General features: G+C 43.1%; 1 protein-coding gene and 1 pseudogene across 1 annotated transcript in view; one reads left to right on the forward strand and one right to left on the reverse strand.

Moving 5' to 3' along the window:
• CDC123 (cell division cycle 123) overlaps positions 1–16,292 on the reverse strand; it is a 60,980-nt gene that overhangs the window by 39,692 nt on the left and 4,996 nt on the right. Inside the window, exons 3-4 of the mRNA XM_077758511.1 lie at positions 2,710–2,767; positions 2,425–2,457 (exon numbers count right to left, since the gene is read on the reverse strand). Coding sequence (XP_077614637.1) covers positions 2,425–2,457; positions 2,710–2,767 — 91 coding nt within the window. The remainder of the gene's footprint in view (positions 1–2,424; positions 2,458–2,709; positions 2,768–16,292) is intronic.
• Positions 12,148–12,266, forward strand: LOC144227044 (U6atac minor spliceosomal RNA; annotated as a pseudogene).

Genomic DNA, 16,292 nt, shown 5'->3' on the forward strand with positions numbered 1-16,292 from the left:
TTCACCCAAGCATTTACCACGTCTGCATTGTGCTTCTCTGCCCTGAATCTCTCTTATAGATCTATGCAAATATATGCATTCATTTATAGATATGCACACGCATATCTTTTTTTTTTTACATTCTTAAAGAAGTATAAGTCCCAATGCAAAACTTTTTTTCTTACATTCTTAAAGTAAGATGTGTAAGTCCCAATGCCTTTTTACCCCTAAATACTTCAGTACGGTTCCTAAAAAGCAGTAACATTCTTTTATATAATCTAGCAAAATTATCAAAACGAGGGAGCTAGCAAAGATAGAATACCATTATCTCATCTATAGATCTTATTCACAATTCCATTTCCCCAATAATGTCTTTTACGGCAAAAGAAAAACTTCTGACTGAGGATCCAGTCTAGCTAGAATCATACCATTGCATTTAGCCGTCTTATATCTTCAATACCTTTTAATCCTTCTTTCTGTTGTTCTTTATCTTCCATGACCTTGACATTTTTGAAGAGTACAAGGCGGACATTCTGTATAATTTCCAAAATGTTGAGTTTGCTGGCTGTTTCCTCGTGATTAGATTTAGATTATGGATTTTTGGTAGGTGATGTGTCCTTCTTGGTGTACCCTATCAGGAGGCACACAGTGTCGGTCTGCCTCATCACTGACAAGGTTAACTTTGATCACTTGGTGCCATGTCTTTCCTCTATAAGGTCACTATTTTCTTCTTTATAATTAGTAAGTAATTTTGGTGGAAATATTTTTAGAATATGCAAGTATCCTCTTTCTCATCAAATATTCACCCACTGGTTTTAACATCTACTCCATCAATTACTATGATAGTTACCAAATGGTGATTTCCAATTCCTTCTACATTTTTGATCTGGTGCCTTTTCTACCCGAAAGCCCTTTCCCTTCTGCTCCATTTAGTTAATATAACCATTTGTTAGTAGGAGATCACAGACTCTAATTTTAATAAATGGTTACACTTCACTATGTCCCTGTTTTGAGACTCAGCTATCTGGCTGGGGGCTGGCCTAGCCAAGCTGGCCTTTAGGTCCTACTAGTCATGTCTGCCTCCTTCTTACTTTCTGACACAAGCTGTCACAGGTTCATCTTCACTTTTCTACCCCTGGTCTTGACTTTCTCCAAAGAGCTTCCATTTCTTTCAGTGGAGAATGGTGTCTAGAAACCACAATCAAAGCACATGGTGTGCTCACTGCTACCATGATTCACTGCATCACAGCTCCCAGGCCTTGGAGAACAGACTCTGGTAGATGCACATACATGTAAGTTATTAATTTCCCGATCTATCCATCTATTAGATAACAGGAGTTAGAAGTGGTAATCCTTACCCCTTTTAGGGTCCTTTTACACATTTCTAGATGATCTCCATTCTAACTATTGTCTGTTCTGACAGAACTTTGCCATCTACCCACAAACGGAGGCATCTTTCCCTGCTGGTTTATAAACCCCCTAATGGCAGGAAGCAACCCAAATTCATCTTTGCTCAGAACTCACTACAGTGCCTGAGTATGGTAGGTAGAACTAACATGTATGTTTAACTGAACAGGACTGTCATGCACAGAGAAGTGATTGCCCGCATGATATCCAGAGTAAAAGAAAAATACAGAAACTTTCCCTTTCTGCATATGCTGGCATGCTTTTTATACCTAAGGAAATATACAGATTTAGGCACCTCCACTTCCTTTTCTTGTACTGTACATACCAGGTCTCTTCCATTGAAATAAACAAAAGTATCTACTTATTTAGAATTATATTAGAATATAACCTCCCCTAAAACTCGTTTCCTTTATTGTGACTTTACATCTATCAGCAGAGGATTTTATAAAAACCTTCATCTTTTGCCTCAGGGTATAAGAAGTATCATTACCCACTATGTTTTTAGAAACACATGTTTTACTTCACTCATTCCTTTAAAAATATTTTTATTAAAAATCTATTTCAAGTTGAATTAGACAACAGCATTCTTATCCTCAAAGACTATAATATACTCAACTTCCACATTTTCATCTAAGATACTGGTTAAAGGCACACACTTCTCTACTCTCACTTGAAAGAAACTGTAATGTAATTTTTATGCCATTTAAATATACTCGAATAAGTGAATATAGATTTTACTCTAGGTTCCACAGATCTAGGAACCTCCAAGTCTAATGTGAGACTTGATTACTTCTTTCAGAGTTTAAAAAAACAAGTCCTAGCACCAACTATGTACTTTAAATATTTCCTTTGAAATCAAAGGGGAAAAAAGGGCAGGCCATGTTTGTCTGTAAATAATGATCCAAGTTATTTTCCAAAATAGTAAAAGCCAACAAGAAAATGGAGTAAATGGAAATCTATCGAGATCTGCATTGAAATCCCGAGACACCCCAGGTGATAGGTGAGGCTGAGTCCCCGCTGCCGCGGCTCTGCTCTTACCGTAAGCGTAGCCGTGTTCTCGTCATCCGACCACTGCGCGGAGAGGACAGAAACAAAATATTAAATGTGGATAGTGCACCAGGCTTCCCAAAAGCAATGCTCCATCTAAAAATGATACATAAATAAGAGACAACTTTTCCTGAAAACAAAGTTCATGTTAAAGTGAGATTTTCATGTAATTTCTCACTTTACCAAACACAAGCTAAGATTTAAGTATCAGAACCATTTCAGGGATCACTGGAATTACAACAGTCTACAGAATGGGTTATTTTATTCTGAACCAACCTGTATTTCTTCTGCTTCATCATCACTGTCTGGCTGAGAACATGTTGGTGGATCTTCCCTAAAAGAACATGAAATAAAAATTAAGCAAAAAAAAAAAAAGGCTTCAGTACCACGTATGTGGTCATGAGTTCAGTCATACTAAATATATACTTAAACAAGGGGGCATGGTTGGCTCAGTTGGTTGAGCGTCTCTCAATTTTGGCTCAGGTCATGATTCCCAGGGTCACGGGACCAAGCTCCATGATGGGCTCCATGCTGACTGTGGAACCTGCTTGAGATTCTCTCCCCCCGCCCCTTGGCCCCTCTCCCCTGCTCACATGCTCGCTTGTTCTCTCTAAAATAAAAATAAAAAGGCTCAGAATTGGAGGATAAAGTTAGGAAAAGTTCGTTTTCTGAGAGAGAAACTACTAAAAACAGATATAAAATAAAAAGAAAACAAACTTCCTGCCCTCTTCTCAGAAATCACTAGAACCAAGGAAAAGAAAAATTCGGCCCCCAACTCCGAGGACACTGGCAGGCATCTACAACTGTGAATCCCAGTGGATGAGAAAGTGCTGCCACAGACAAGGAAGATCACATGAGATGAAGAACCCAGACGGAACCACGGGAGGCGCGGTTCCACCGAGGAGTAGGTACCCCGGAGAGGCAGACTCCAGCTCTTGTTTTAACTAGTAAGAACAGAGCGTACGGGCTGGGGTCAGGAAGTGCCCTGGGCCTGGACTGGCACCGCAGAAACGTGTGGGGGAGGCAGGGAACGAAGACTTGCTGCGCCTCCTCCGAAGCAGCCAGCAAGCACAGCACGTGTGGGAAAGGACCACCGAGCAGCGCGTCCTCACCGCCCAGGGAAGAAGGGAAGGCTGGAAACACTCAGAAGGAGTAACACTGCTTTGGTCGCTCCTTAACCAGAAATAACTGGCCTATGAAGAATTCACCGCATCAATGAAAACAAATAATCCAAACAAGAACCAGCACAGGATCTGTAGCAAGAAACTACAAGAAGAAGGGAAAGGGAGACTGCTGGTGACCCTGGGCATTATCTATCCCATGCTCCTGTTGAAACTCCACTAAAACGGTAGGACAAATCTCAAAGGAAAAAGGGGTCAAAGAAGAGAGAGCTGCAGAAAAGAGACGGCAACAGAGCTGTGGAACACAGAAAGCCAATGAGGAGGATAACCCAGCGAGCAAAGGGGAGAAACTACGACTACCACCGCTGATGAGACCGAAGTTCCAGGCAACAAACAGATGACTTGTGTGAAGTCCACAGAAGGAACAGGAAGATACACGTAGCCTTCCTCAGCCTGCACATCATAACAACTAATCCTCCTCCGTGAACCAAGGAGGCTAAGCACTCAGGTCCACAATGCCCTGGAGGAACAGGAGGCTGAAATGTTAGAGTGTGACGAGGAGCCATGTGAAAGTCACACTGACAGTGAGGCCCCAAGTCCTCTCCCTCCCACTCCACTCCCAGAACACACACAGCTTACCAGATTCTTCTCTGCAGAAACTCAACACCCCAGAGGAAAGACCTACAGATCTTTCCAGGACACTTCCATCAATACCTGCTGACTGCTGGCACTCTCAGTGAGCCCCACGGGTTTTCACACAGCTTCCGTGTGTGTATGTGTGTGTGTGTGTGTGTGTGTGTGTGCGCGCGCGCGCACATGCGGGCAGGCCTGACTCAACCTTAAATGTGAATAAAGGCCTAGAATCATTAGCAAACTAAAGAAAGGCTCCAAGATGGAAAAAAAGTTTTTTTAAAGGAAGAAAACTATTTTTCAAATCATTAATATACTTAAAGATAAGATATTGCATCCATGTGAGAAGAACAGTTGGCTGTAAGAAAGGAACAGAGGGCAGGATTGAACCTGTAGAAAATATGGTAGCTGAAATTTAGTTGTGGCTTTTTTCTTCCTAATGTTTACTATTGAGAGAGAGAGAAAGAGAGCGAGAGCGAGAGCGAGAGAGGGCAGAGAGAGATGGAGACATAGAATCCAAAGCAGACCCCAGGCTCTGAGCTGTCAGCACAGAGCCAACGAGGGGCTCGAATCCATGGACTGTGAAATCATGACCTGAGTCCAAGTGAGATGCTTAACTGACAGAGCCACCCAGGCGCCCCAAGTAGCTGAAATTTAAAAATTCAATAGCATGAATATGGCAAAGTGAAGGAAATTTCCCAGAAAGGAGAACCAAGAAGACAAAGAAACAGACAACAGGGAAGGAATGATAAAATTCAGAGAACCCAGCAAGATCCAGTATCTAAATAATAGGAATTCAAGAAACAGAAACAAGAAAATAAGAAAAAATTATCGAAGATACAGTATTTTTAAACATCCCCAAAGTGAAAAATAGGTCTCTAGAATTAAAGGGCTCACACAGCATAGGGAATGGGGGGAAAAAACCCTAAATGATATGGAAAGATGGCCACAAAAATTCTCCCCATCGAGTCGGACATGCTCCCCTGCAGGGCGACTTTACCACTCTTGCCATCAAAAAATAGCATTTCTTTTCCCATACGTTTCATTTAAACGAGCTTCAAGACACATTGTGATCAGCAAAATGTAGCTGTAATTTCAGCAAAGTGAAAGCATGTAATTCAAAGTGTCAGAAGCCTTTACAACCTCCACTCTCACTTGGAATGCTGCCAACCCTATGTAAAGAAGCTAAAGGTAGTCTTTCTTCTTTTTTTAAGAAAATTTTTAACATTTATTTATTTCTTAGAGGAGAGGGGCAGAGAGTGAGGGTATGGGAGGCAGAGAGAGAAGGAGAGAGTGAATCCCAAGCAGGCTGCAAGCTGTCAACACAGACAAACTGGGTTCAAACTCAAACCATGAGATCAGGACCTGAGCCGAAATCAAGAGTCTGCTGCTTAAGTGACTGAGCCACCCAGGCGCCCCATAAGGGTGGTCTTTCTGAGGTGAGAGGCCACATGGGAAGAGAAGCCCGACATCAACTGCCAGACATGTGAGCGAGGCCACCTTCAAAGCATCCAGGTGTTCAGCAGAACCGCCAAATGATGACAGCCACAAGAATGACCTTAGTGAGACTGACAGAAGACTCACTCGGTGGCAAGAAGTATAGAGGGTCTGGGATTGTCCCCCACTTGGAAGCAAACGGGTTAGCCAGCCAAAGTTTCATGGACTCTGGCAGAAGACCTAAGACTCCTAGGTCAGAAACATAGGACTCTGACCTACAGCATAGCACACAGCACAAGAGCTTCGAGTCAGTTCCCCTGGTCTGTCTAGTCTCGTGGGAGGTCAAGATGTGGCCCAGGTCTGCATCACAACTGAGGAACCCTGAACTTAGCAAACTGCATCTTCTACAATGGGCTGCGGGTAAACCTGTTCAGTCTCCAACCCAAGGGCAGAGACATTGTCTTCACCAGTCCTAGACAAGAATGAAACCTGCTCTCTGCTAGGGAGGGAGCCGCTATCTCTGCCTTCCAAGGCTCTCTGCTATATAAACATCCTGGGAAAGATTACAAGCACAAAAGGCATCAGTGTCTCTGCCTGCAAGGTAAGCAGGAAGTGAGAGATCCCAGAGAACTGCCTCTCAACACCCAGGAAGCGATCAGTGACAAAGTGCTCACTGCTTTTAAGTCAATACATTTGGGCAATACAGACGGCTATTGTGAAATGTAAAAACATGAACGAGGAATTCTCAAAAACATTCATAAAGTTCGTGGGTTCGAGCCCCGCATCAGGCTCTGTGCTGACTGCCAGCTCAGAGCCNGAATGACATGACTTTATAGAAGATACTGAAAAATGCCTTCAAAATCGCAGGGAAATATTCTGCCTAAAATCCTGTACTAAGCCGATGCACCCCCTCAAAAAAATCCAGAGTAGAATAAAAACTTTTTCCAGGTATGGGAATACTCAAGAGTTTTCCTTCCTATGCATTCTAGAGCATGTGCTTCAATAAAATGGGTAAATTAAGAGACCCAAAAACATGATATCCAAGGAAAAGAAAACCCGGCACAGAATAGAAGACAAGTGTATACTCCACCCGGAGAGCTGCCAGGCTCGAACAGGAAGAGTGAGCCCAGGAAAGGAAAACGGGCCTGCCGGATCTGAAGTGTCCTTGAGAGTTTAGAGAAACAGCTAACGGGCTTATGACTTGTCTACTGGAACAATTACTAAGTATTAGTAACAGACACATGGGAATTAAGTAAATTTAATGAAGCTGGTTATTAGTTCCAGAGAAAACAAGGTTATAAAAAAAAGGAAAAGGCTGGGGTGCCTGGGTGATCTCGGGCTCAGGTCATGATCTCACGGTTTGTGGGATGGAGCCCTGTGTGGAGGTCTGTGCTGATGTCGTGGAATCTGTGTGTGATTCTCTCTCTCTCTCTCTCTCTCTCTCTCTCTCCCCTCCTTCCCCACTTGCATACATGCTTTCTCTCAAAATAAACTTAAAAAAAAAAAGTAAAAAAATAACATTTTTTACAAAGGTCATCACAGCACACAACGTGGCTCAGCAGGCAATGGTAACATCATAATGCTGTGACTGACCACTGACTGGTGGTTTACAAAAGCTGTAATGAAGATCTAGAGGATGTAAGAAAATGAAATCTTCAAATATCACAACAGAAGGGTGGAAACAGTATCTGTTTAGGAAATAGTTTAAATTTATTGTTAAGAAATACAAAGCTACCAACAATGGTTCTGTTCAAATCTGAGGGTGTATTATAAGGTTAGTGTTATGGCAGCAATCACTGGAACATCGTGCTTTATCAATCAAGAAACTGACACATGGACTCATCAATCATTGACTCAATCAGTCACTCTGTGGTCATTCTGGTTAACGTAGATCAGTAAGCTCTATGCCCAATGTGGGGCTTGTACTTCACAACCCTGAGATAGAGTCACGTCCCTACCTACTGAGCCGGTCAGGCACACCAGTTCTCCAAAAATTAATCAGCCCTCTGTAATCCTCAAGAATGGAGTTCCCAGATCCACAAAGCTAAGACCCAGACGCTGTAGTATAATGAGAATGCTAACACACTGTCTGTCACCTGTGAGTCCCTGCCCAAGGAGTTATAGCCTTTCTTTCTCTTGCATTTCTCTTTAAATACCACATATCCTTAAGTATGACATTATCATCTTTAATACGGCTTCACCTTACAATACAAAAGGGACTCAAGGAACTTGAAAATGTATTTTGCCACTCTAAAACACCACTTTTGTTAGCATAATGAAATATGTTGAAAAATCCTATTTGTAATTGGTATATTCATATAGTTCTTAGAAGGACTTTCCGCAACACCTACTCTGAGGTAGCTCTCCAAATATGGTCACTGTAAACGATGATGGACAGTATAAATTTGCCAAGTTTATTAGACTTTCTAAGGTATAGCTCTAAACCCTGAGGACTGGAATGGTCAAAGTATGATGCTAATATTTACAAGTATTCTGTATTTCCTGTATCACATCCAGCACAGAGCAGTGGGAACCCTTAAGAGCACTGGCCTTGGAAGGAGACATGGTTTGGGTGTGTCAGTTCTCCTACTGTAGTCGAGAGCTTTGCACCGTTATCCCATCTAGAAAACCAGGACAGAGGAGCTACTCTAGGCCTGTGAAGATCCAAATCATGAACATACGCAACGTGTGTTTTATAACTGGTGTCTATTATTATTCTGCCTTAAGGGAGACAGGTCAGGAAAGAAAGGACTCAAGGCCAGAAAGGAACAAATGAAGATTAGTTCTTGGAAGCCGTGAGTCAGATCACCTGAGTCAGATCCAACTGTGAGCCAAGTTCAAGTATCCCCTCTACTATAAAAATTGCCGGCATCACCCCAGCTTACAGTAATTATTTAAACTTCAAAAAGTTACCAGAATATGGATGCTTTTATTAAAAAAAAAACAAAAAAAAACCAGACATCTATTTACATCTGACTTGGCAAGTAAGGTAGGATAGTCCCCCATCTTGTTATGTCAGTGGCACGTTCAGCACCCATCTCATACTAGGCACCCAATAATGTGCAATAAAATGACTCACTTGTCTATACCAGAAATGCATGTTGCCAGCCTCCTTTCCCTTCCCAGTACAGACAGAAATAATCAAACCAAGCATTCTGTCTTATTGAACCCTGGATACAGCTTCAGAATCCTTCTCAACACATCCATCACTCCAGGAAGCCTTTACCAGTAGATCTGAGTGGGCAAACAAGATAAACCCAGTTATCATCCTTGGTCTTTACTATTCATCTGACTCCACCATGGACAAGTGAAGTAACCATGTTCATTTATTTATTCGTTCATTCAACAAATACGTATTGAGCCCAGACTCTGCACTAAGTTATAAATGTAAACAAGATCCCTTACAGAGCTGAAACTTGGAAGTGAAAAAAAATGTACTGTATGTGGAAGTAATGGGAGATTAGGAATGAAGAATCAAGAGCTACAGCAGACCCTAACACCCATTTCCCCAGTTCTCTGTTAATAAAGCCTCCAATCTGTTGAGAAACTTAAGTGCCCCTGTGCCTTTAGGACGTCTCCCTAACCACGCCAGTGCCTACAGACCAGAGCACCCCTCGTGGCTATTTCAACCCCCCTCCCAATGAGGGACCTACCCCTGACCGACAAGGGCCAGAGAGCTCCTGAGGTTCACCCTGCTCTTAAAAGAGGAATGTGAGACAGGATCTCCCTTCTTCTGGATATGACAGTGTTGAGACGTGATGTTTGAAACCACTATGGTGAACTTGGACTTTGGAGAGGAGAATCAGGAAGTTCACAGAGAACCTCTTTTTGAGTCCTAGCATCACTGACCTACTATACTTCCCAACAACTGCCATGTCTTAGGGCTTTTTCTGAAATAATTCACTTGCCTCCTTGTTTTAACCATGTTTAAAACTGGATGTTGTCTTTGTCTGGCTGCTAGAACAAAATATCGTACACTGAGTGGCTTAGAAACAGGGATTTATTTCTCACAGTTCTGGAGGCTGGCAGTCCAGGATCAGGTGCCTGAGGGTCAGGCTCTAGTGAGCCTCTTCCGGCTGCAGATGGCCACCTTCTCACCATGTCCTCACATCGCAGAGGGGCAGGGGAGTTCTCTGGCATCCCTTTTATTAGGGCACAAATGCCATTCATGAAGGCTCCACCCTCATGAACTCATCACCTCCTGAAGGTCCCACCTTCTAATACCTAATACCTTTAGGGGTCAAGATTTCAACATATGAATTTGGGGGCCACACAAACACTCTGACCATAGCAGACATTCTCTATTTGCCATCAAAATCACCCCCACTGACCCGAGGAACAGACACAGGGAGTACTGGGGGGCAGGTTAAGGAGATTATGCAAGAGCTGGAAGACCAAAAGGGCCACATGAACTTCCTGGGAGATGAAACTGAAGAAATTATATTCACAGCCTTGGTCTGCCTTTTAATTTCTTTGTAACAACTACCGTGGAAACATACAGGAAAGCACTTAATTAGGAATTCCATTTTCTGAGATAGGTACCCTAATATATTAGCGTTAAGCACATAAACTGGTACAATGGTTACTGAAAACTATTTGGCAATACTGGTCAAGAGTCTTAAAACTTTTTATAACCTTTGCCCTATAACTGGAGTCTAGAATTCTTTTTTTTTTTTTTTTCCTAGGAGAGAGAGAGAGACAGTGTGAGCAGGGAAGGGTCAGAGAGAGAGGGAGACACAGACTCTGAAATAGGCTCCAGGCTCTGAGCTGGCAGTCAGCACAGAGCCTGACACGGGGCTCGAACCCACGAACCGCGAGATCATGACCTAAGCGAAAGTCGGACACTTAACCGACTAAGCCACCCAGGCGCCCCTGGAGTCTAGACTTCTTATTGTATAGAAATAATCCTACATGCAAAGTGTTCCATGCAAAACTATGCTCACTGCGGAATTATTTTTCTGTAAACTTGCAAATAACCTCAATGCCCAAAAACTATGAAATTAATTATAGCAAGTACATATACATGGAAATTATGCAGTTATTAAAAATAATTTTGTGCCAGGGCGCCTGGGTGGCTCAGTTGGTTGAGCGTCTGACTTCAGCTCAGGTCATGATCTCACTGCTCTTAAGTTCGAGCCCCATGTCGGGCTCTGTGCTGACAGCTCAGAGTCTGGAGGCTGCTTCGGATTCTGTGTCTCCCTCTTTCTCTGCCCCTCCCACATTCATACATGCACGCTCTCTCTCTCTCAAAATATAAACATTAAAAGGGGCACCTGGGTGGCTCAGTCGGTCGGGCGTCCAGATCTGAACGTTGGATCAGAGCCTGGAGCCTGCTTCAGATTCTGTGTCTCCTTCTCTCTCTGACCCTGCCCTGCTCATGCTGTCTCTCCCTCTCTCTCTCAGAAATAAATAAAACATTTTTTAAAAAGCATGTGTTACATAAAATATATATTATATAAAAACTTTTGTAACATATTTATGTATTATACATTAGATACAGTACATATTCTATAAAGGCTAACATTACATATTATATAAAACAGGCTAAAAATGTGTTTAAAAAGACTAGAGAAGATGTGCCAATATTTGAACAGGATTTGCTTTTATGTAGTAGAATTATAAGTGATTTTTTTTCTGCTTATGTTTCCTGTATAAAGTTTTCAAGTTTACCATAGTGAGCAAGTATTCCTTTGGTAATTAATTATAAGGTGGGGCATCTTTTACACATGACGGAATCTCCAAGCATTCATATTGCTCCCACTCCATACATTTCAAAATTCATCTTACCAAACAAAACGGAGTCCTACGTAACTCCCATAGTCTATGCTAAGGAAAGATGCCTCATCGACAGATCTCAGTGTCTAGCAGCCGTAGTTCACTACTGGGTTACTGACAACAGAAAGAATATTCAGTAAGTCTAGTCCATTAACCCCATTCTATTTACCTGTAACTATAATACTGTATTACTTGATGCAGGGAAGCATCAATGAGCTAGAATGTCCACATACTAATAGATGCAATTGTGGTGCTCTATAAATAATATTTTAAATACACACACACTCATTCAACCAACTGTTACTATCTGAACTCAGGGAGAAATTACTGCCAGACAGGCGCCAACCTGGATTAGTGTGGCCGGAACACAGATCAAGTAGGACTTGAATAGCTGAACAAACGAAACCACTGGGAAGTCCACATCCGAGGCCATAAACCCTACTGTCCATATGAACCCCCGGAGGGGACTGCGCTGTTTTCCCTAGGGTAACGTGGTCTGTTGGTCAATATCTTGGATGGATACGTGATGTGATATTGTAACCAGTGTGTCTAGATTTTAATCACCTGGAGGTAGTTTTGTTCTCCAGGGCCACCCCAACCACAACTGTTAACCCGTTTAACGTTTTATTATCCCTTCGGGTTAAGTTAAATTATGTTCTTTTGGGTGTAATTAGGGCTCCATGGGGTGTTCTCGTTTTACTTTTTTATCCCCCTACTCTTGGTGGGAAAGTCAAAAAGATGAGGATAGCAAGTGCTGTCCGAGCTGAGAGCCAGCACTCCCCTTGACGAGGACGGAGGGCCTCGGGCCTGACCACACACATTCGGTTATGACACTGCCAACTACTGTGACGCACCTAACCATCGTTTTCCAAGAAACAGACTCCTGACTATGGAGACCAAGCAGCTGGCCACCAGAGGGGAGGTGGGGGGGGAGGGGGCGCGGGTGAGAAGGTGACGGGATGGAGGAGCGCACTGTCGTGAGGAGAACCCGGTGATGTACACAAGCGTGGGGCCACTGTGTTGTATACCTGCAGCTACTTTACACTGCATGTTAACTGGAATTTGAACAAAAACTTTAAAAAATATACATACTCACAGATTAAAAATAAATAAAATAGCATGGAGTCCAAGAAAAAATGAAAAGATTAGAGTAGGAAGGAATATACTGAGAGGGATACACAACCAAGCCCACACACAAACACTGAGCTTTAAAAAGACACTAGCTGGCTCAGTCAATAGAGTATGTGACACGTGAGCTTAGGGTTTTAAGTTCAAGCCCTGCACTGAATGCAGAGATTACTTAAAAATATCTTTAAAAGGGGGCGCCTGGGTGGCTTAGTCGGTTAAGCAACCGACTTTCGCTTAGGTCATGATCTCGCGGTTCGTGGGTTCGAGCCCCGCGTCGGGCTCTGTGCTGACTGCCAGCTCAGAGTCTGGAGCCTGTTTCATTCTGTGATTCCCTCTCTCTCTGACCCTCCCCTGTTCACGCTGTCTGTCTCTCTCTCTCTCTCTCCTAAAAATAAATAAAACGTTAAAAAAATATATATATCTTTAAAAGAAAAAGACAGGTTTGAAGAAAGCTACTTAGCAATGAAATACATCAACACACATGAATCTCAAAAGCATTATGTTGAGTTAAAGAAGCCAGACACAAAAGAATACACACTACCTGATTTTGCTTATATAAAGGCCTTGAAGTGACAGACAGAACTAAGCCATGGAGACAGAAAGCAGACTAGTGCCTGCCTGGGGTGGGGTTGGGGGAGGTTGGCATGATCAACCAACAAGGGATTGGAAACGCTTGATGTTTTTATTCTTTTTTTTATGTTTATTTTTGAGAGAGAGAGAGAGAGAGAGAGAGAACGATTGGGGAAGGGGCAGAGAGAGGGAGACACAGAATCTGAAGCAGGCTCCAGACTCCGAGCTGTCAGCTCAGAGCCTGATGAGGGGCTCAAACCTATGAACCACAAGATCATGACCTAAACCAAAGTCAGACGCTTAACCAATTGAGCCACCCAGGTGCCCCGGAAATGTCTGAAACTTTCAACGGCAAGGTGAGGAAACAAGTGCATGTTATTTATGAAAACTCATCAAATGTTACACCAAAGACCTGTGCATGTTACTGTAAATGTTATCTCATTTAAATTACACCTATAGGGGCACCTGGGTGGCTTAGTCGGTTAAGCGTCTGACTTTCGCTTAGGTCATGATCTCGCGGTTCGTGGGTTCGAGCCCCGCGTCGGGCTCTGTGCTGACTGCCAGCTCAGAGCCTGGAGCCTGTTTCAGTCTGTGACTCCCTCTTTCTCTGACCCTCCCTTGCTCACGCTGTCTCTCTCTCTCCTAGAAATAAATAAAACATTTAAAAAAAATAAAATAAAAAATAAAAATAAATTACACCTATAATTTTCAAATGTTTACCTATAAAAATAATCCCATCTACAATTACTGCCCTTTTCAATTCCGAGGTTTTTCTCAGCCTAAGCAAATGACACCTTTGTCCATCCAGGTGTTCAGCCAGAAATGAGAGGGTACTTCTTGCCAGCTCCTTCTCTGTCACTGAGTTCTGACGGCATAGCTCCAAGACACCCACATCCATTCGCTTCTCGCCGCCAGTGTCACCATCGTAGTTCAGGCCACAGTCAGTTCTCACTCGATCCAATGCAGTATCCTTCTTACTGGTCTTCAATTCCCACACAATAACCGGTCCTAGATCAAAACCTGAAATGTGCTCAAGTCGCTGTCTAGCTCAGGGCTCTTCAATGCACTCCTACTGACCTGAGAATAAATGCTAGGATCCTTAACAGGACTCCCACACACGCCCTAACTATCTGCCCCATGGCACCAACCAACTCTTGCAGCTTCGGCCCTCCATGCTCCAGCTGCATGACCCCTTGTAGTTTCCATGCCTCAGAGCATTCCTTAACGCTGTTCCCTCAGCCTGGAAGATTTTCCCTCCATCCATCAACTGACTACCTTCCACCCAAACTTCCTGACTCAGAGATTCTTAAGTTACTTCTTCAGGGTATTCTCTGCCCTCCCTCAGTCTTAAGCCAGCCCACCATCAGTGATTTAATGTCTCATCAGAATTTTCAGTTACACGTTTACTGGTGTGCTTGTTTAATGTGCAGGCTGAAATCAATGATGGTGAGAACAGGTAGTGTTTCTTCTGAGCATACAGTAAACCAGGCACTGGGTGAAACATTTTATACATTGTCCCTTTTCATCTGTGCAAAAACCCATGGTGAGTTCTAGGGTATCAGTCACCCCATTTACAGACAGGGAAACCCAAGCACAGGGCACTAGAAATTACAAAGACATGATGTGCCAGCAGGCGACGGGACTGGAGGACTGACACTAGGCTACATCCACTCCCACAAACTTGAAGTTGAACTGTCAACTCCAAAAGGGCAGGACCCCTCTCTGACTAGGGCACTACCGTCCAACAGCAGTTAGCAGGATGCACCTGCGCCACGAGCTCGCGCGAGCACCTGGCCAATGGAAAACAACACAGGAGCTCTTCAATATGCTTACAATACGGAAATCTACCCAGTACTTTTTAATGTGAGAAATTATTTTCTTTATAGTCCAATTTATTTATTTTTGAGAGAGAGAGAAAGAGAGCACAGCATGGGGAGGGGCAGAGAAAGAGGGAGAAAGAAAGCACAGGGAGGGACAGAGAGAGAGGGAGAAAGACAATCTCAAGCAAGCACCATGCTGTCAGTTCAGAGCCTGAGGTGGGACTCAATCTCATGGACCATGAGACCACGATCTAAGCTGAGATCAAGAGCAGACACTTAACTAACTGAGTCACCCAGGTGCTCCTATAGGCCCACTTATATAAATAAACCCATTATTGTTCTAGATTTGAGAGTAATAAAATTACGTCTTTAAGTACCCCCAAAGTTGAGTCTTGCCTAACTAGTGTACCGTTTCCTTATCCTGCAACTACTCCAAGTTAATGAGGCTCAGTTAACAATCTTCAGGTTATTATGAGGCTGAGAATACCAAAAACAGAAATGTAATCCAGGAAGCTACACAGAAAATTCATCAGACAAGAAAAAGGGAGGACGGGGTATGAAATCAGTGTCACTGGAAATATAGACAATTCAATTTCAAGTTCCTTCAAAGTTCCTTCATCCAACAACTGTCTACCAAGCACCTCTCGAGCATCAGGCACTGCCCCAAGCGCCAGGAACAGACCTGTCCAAGTCCCAGTTCTCATGAAGCCTGCATTCTAATAACAGAACAATTATGGGAATTATGTCCGATAGAAATATGTATTACACAGAAAATTAAAGTGAGGCAAGGAGTAGAAGTGAGGCACCAACACGTGACCACTCATACCAAGGAGCAGTATTCAGCCTTAAAAGAAATCCTGACACGCCGGAGCATGGATGAACCTGGTGGGCATCATGCTGAATGAAATAAAGCCAGTCACAAAAGGCCAAATCCTGTACGACTCTGCTCACGTGGGGTATCGTGAATACTCAAAATCACAGGCACAGAACGCAGAACGGTGTTGCCAGGGCCGAGTGGGAGGAGAAATGGGTAGTTAGTGTCTAATGGGGGCTGAGTTTCAGTTTTACAAGATGGAAAGGGTTCTGGAGGTGGATGTTGATGATGGCTGACATTATAAATGTACTTCGTACCCCTGAACTATACACTGAAAAATAATTACGACAGTAAATTTTATGTTATGTGCCTTTTACCGCAACAAAAAAATATTTTTAAACAATTCCAAGGGAGGGAGGCTTGGGTGGCTCAGTCGGTTACGCATCTGACTCTTGATCTCAGCTCAGGTTTTGATCTCAGGGTCGTGAATTCAACCCGTGTTGGGCTCTACACTGGGCAGGAAGAATACTTTTTAAAAAATGATAATAATCTTAGTAATTCCAA

This window comes from Crocuta crocuta, unplaced genomic scaffold (genome assembly GCF_008692635.1).
Source record: "Crocuta crocuta isolate KB4526 unplaced genomic scaffold, BGI_CrCroc_1.0 scaffold32, whole genome shotgun sequence".
NCBI lineage: Eukaryota > Metazoa > Chordata > Mammalia > Carnivora > Hyaenidae > Crocuta > Crocuta crocuta.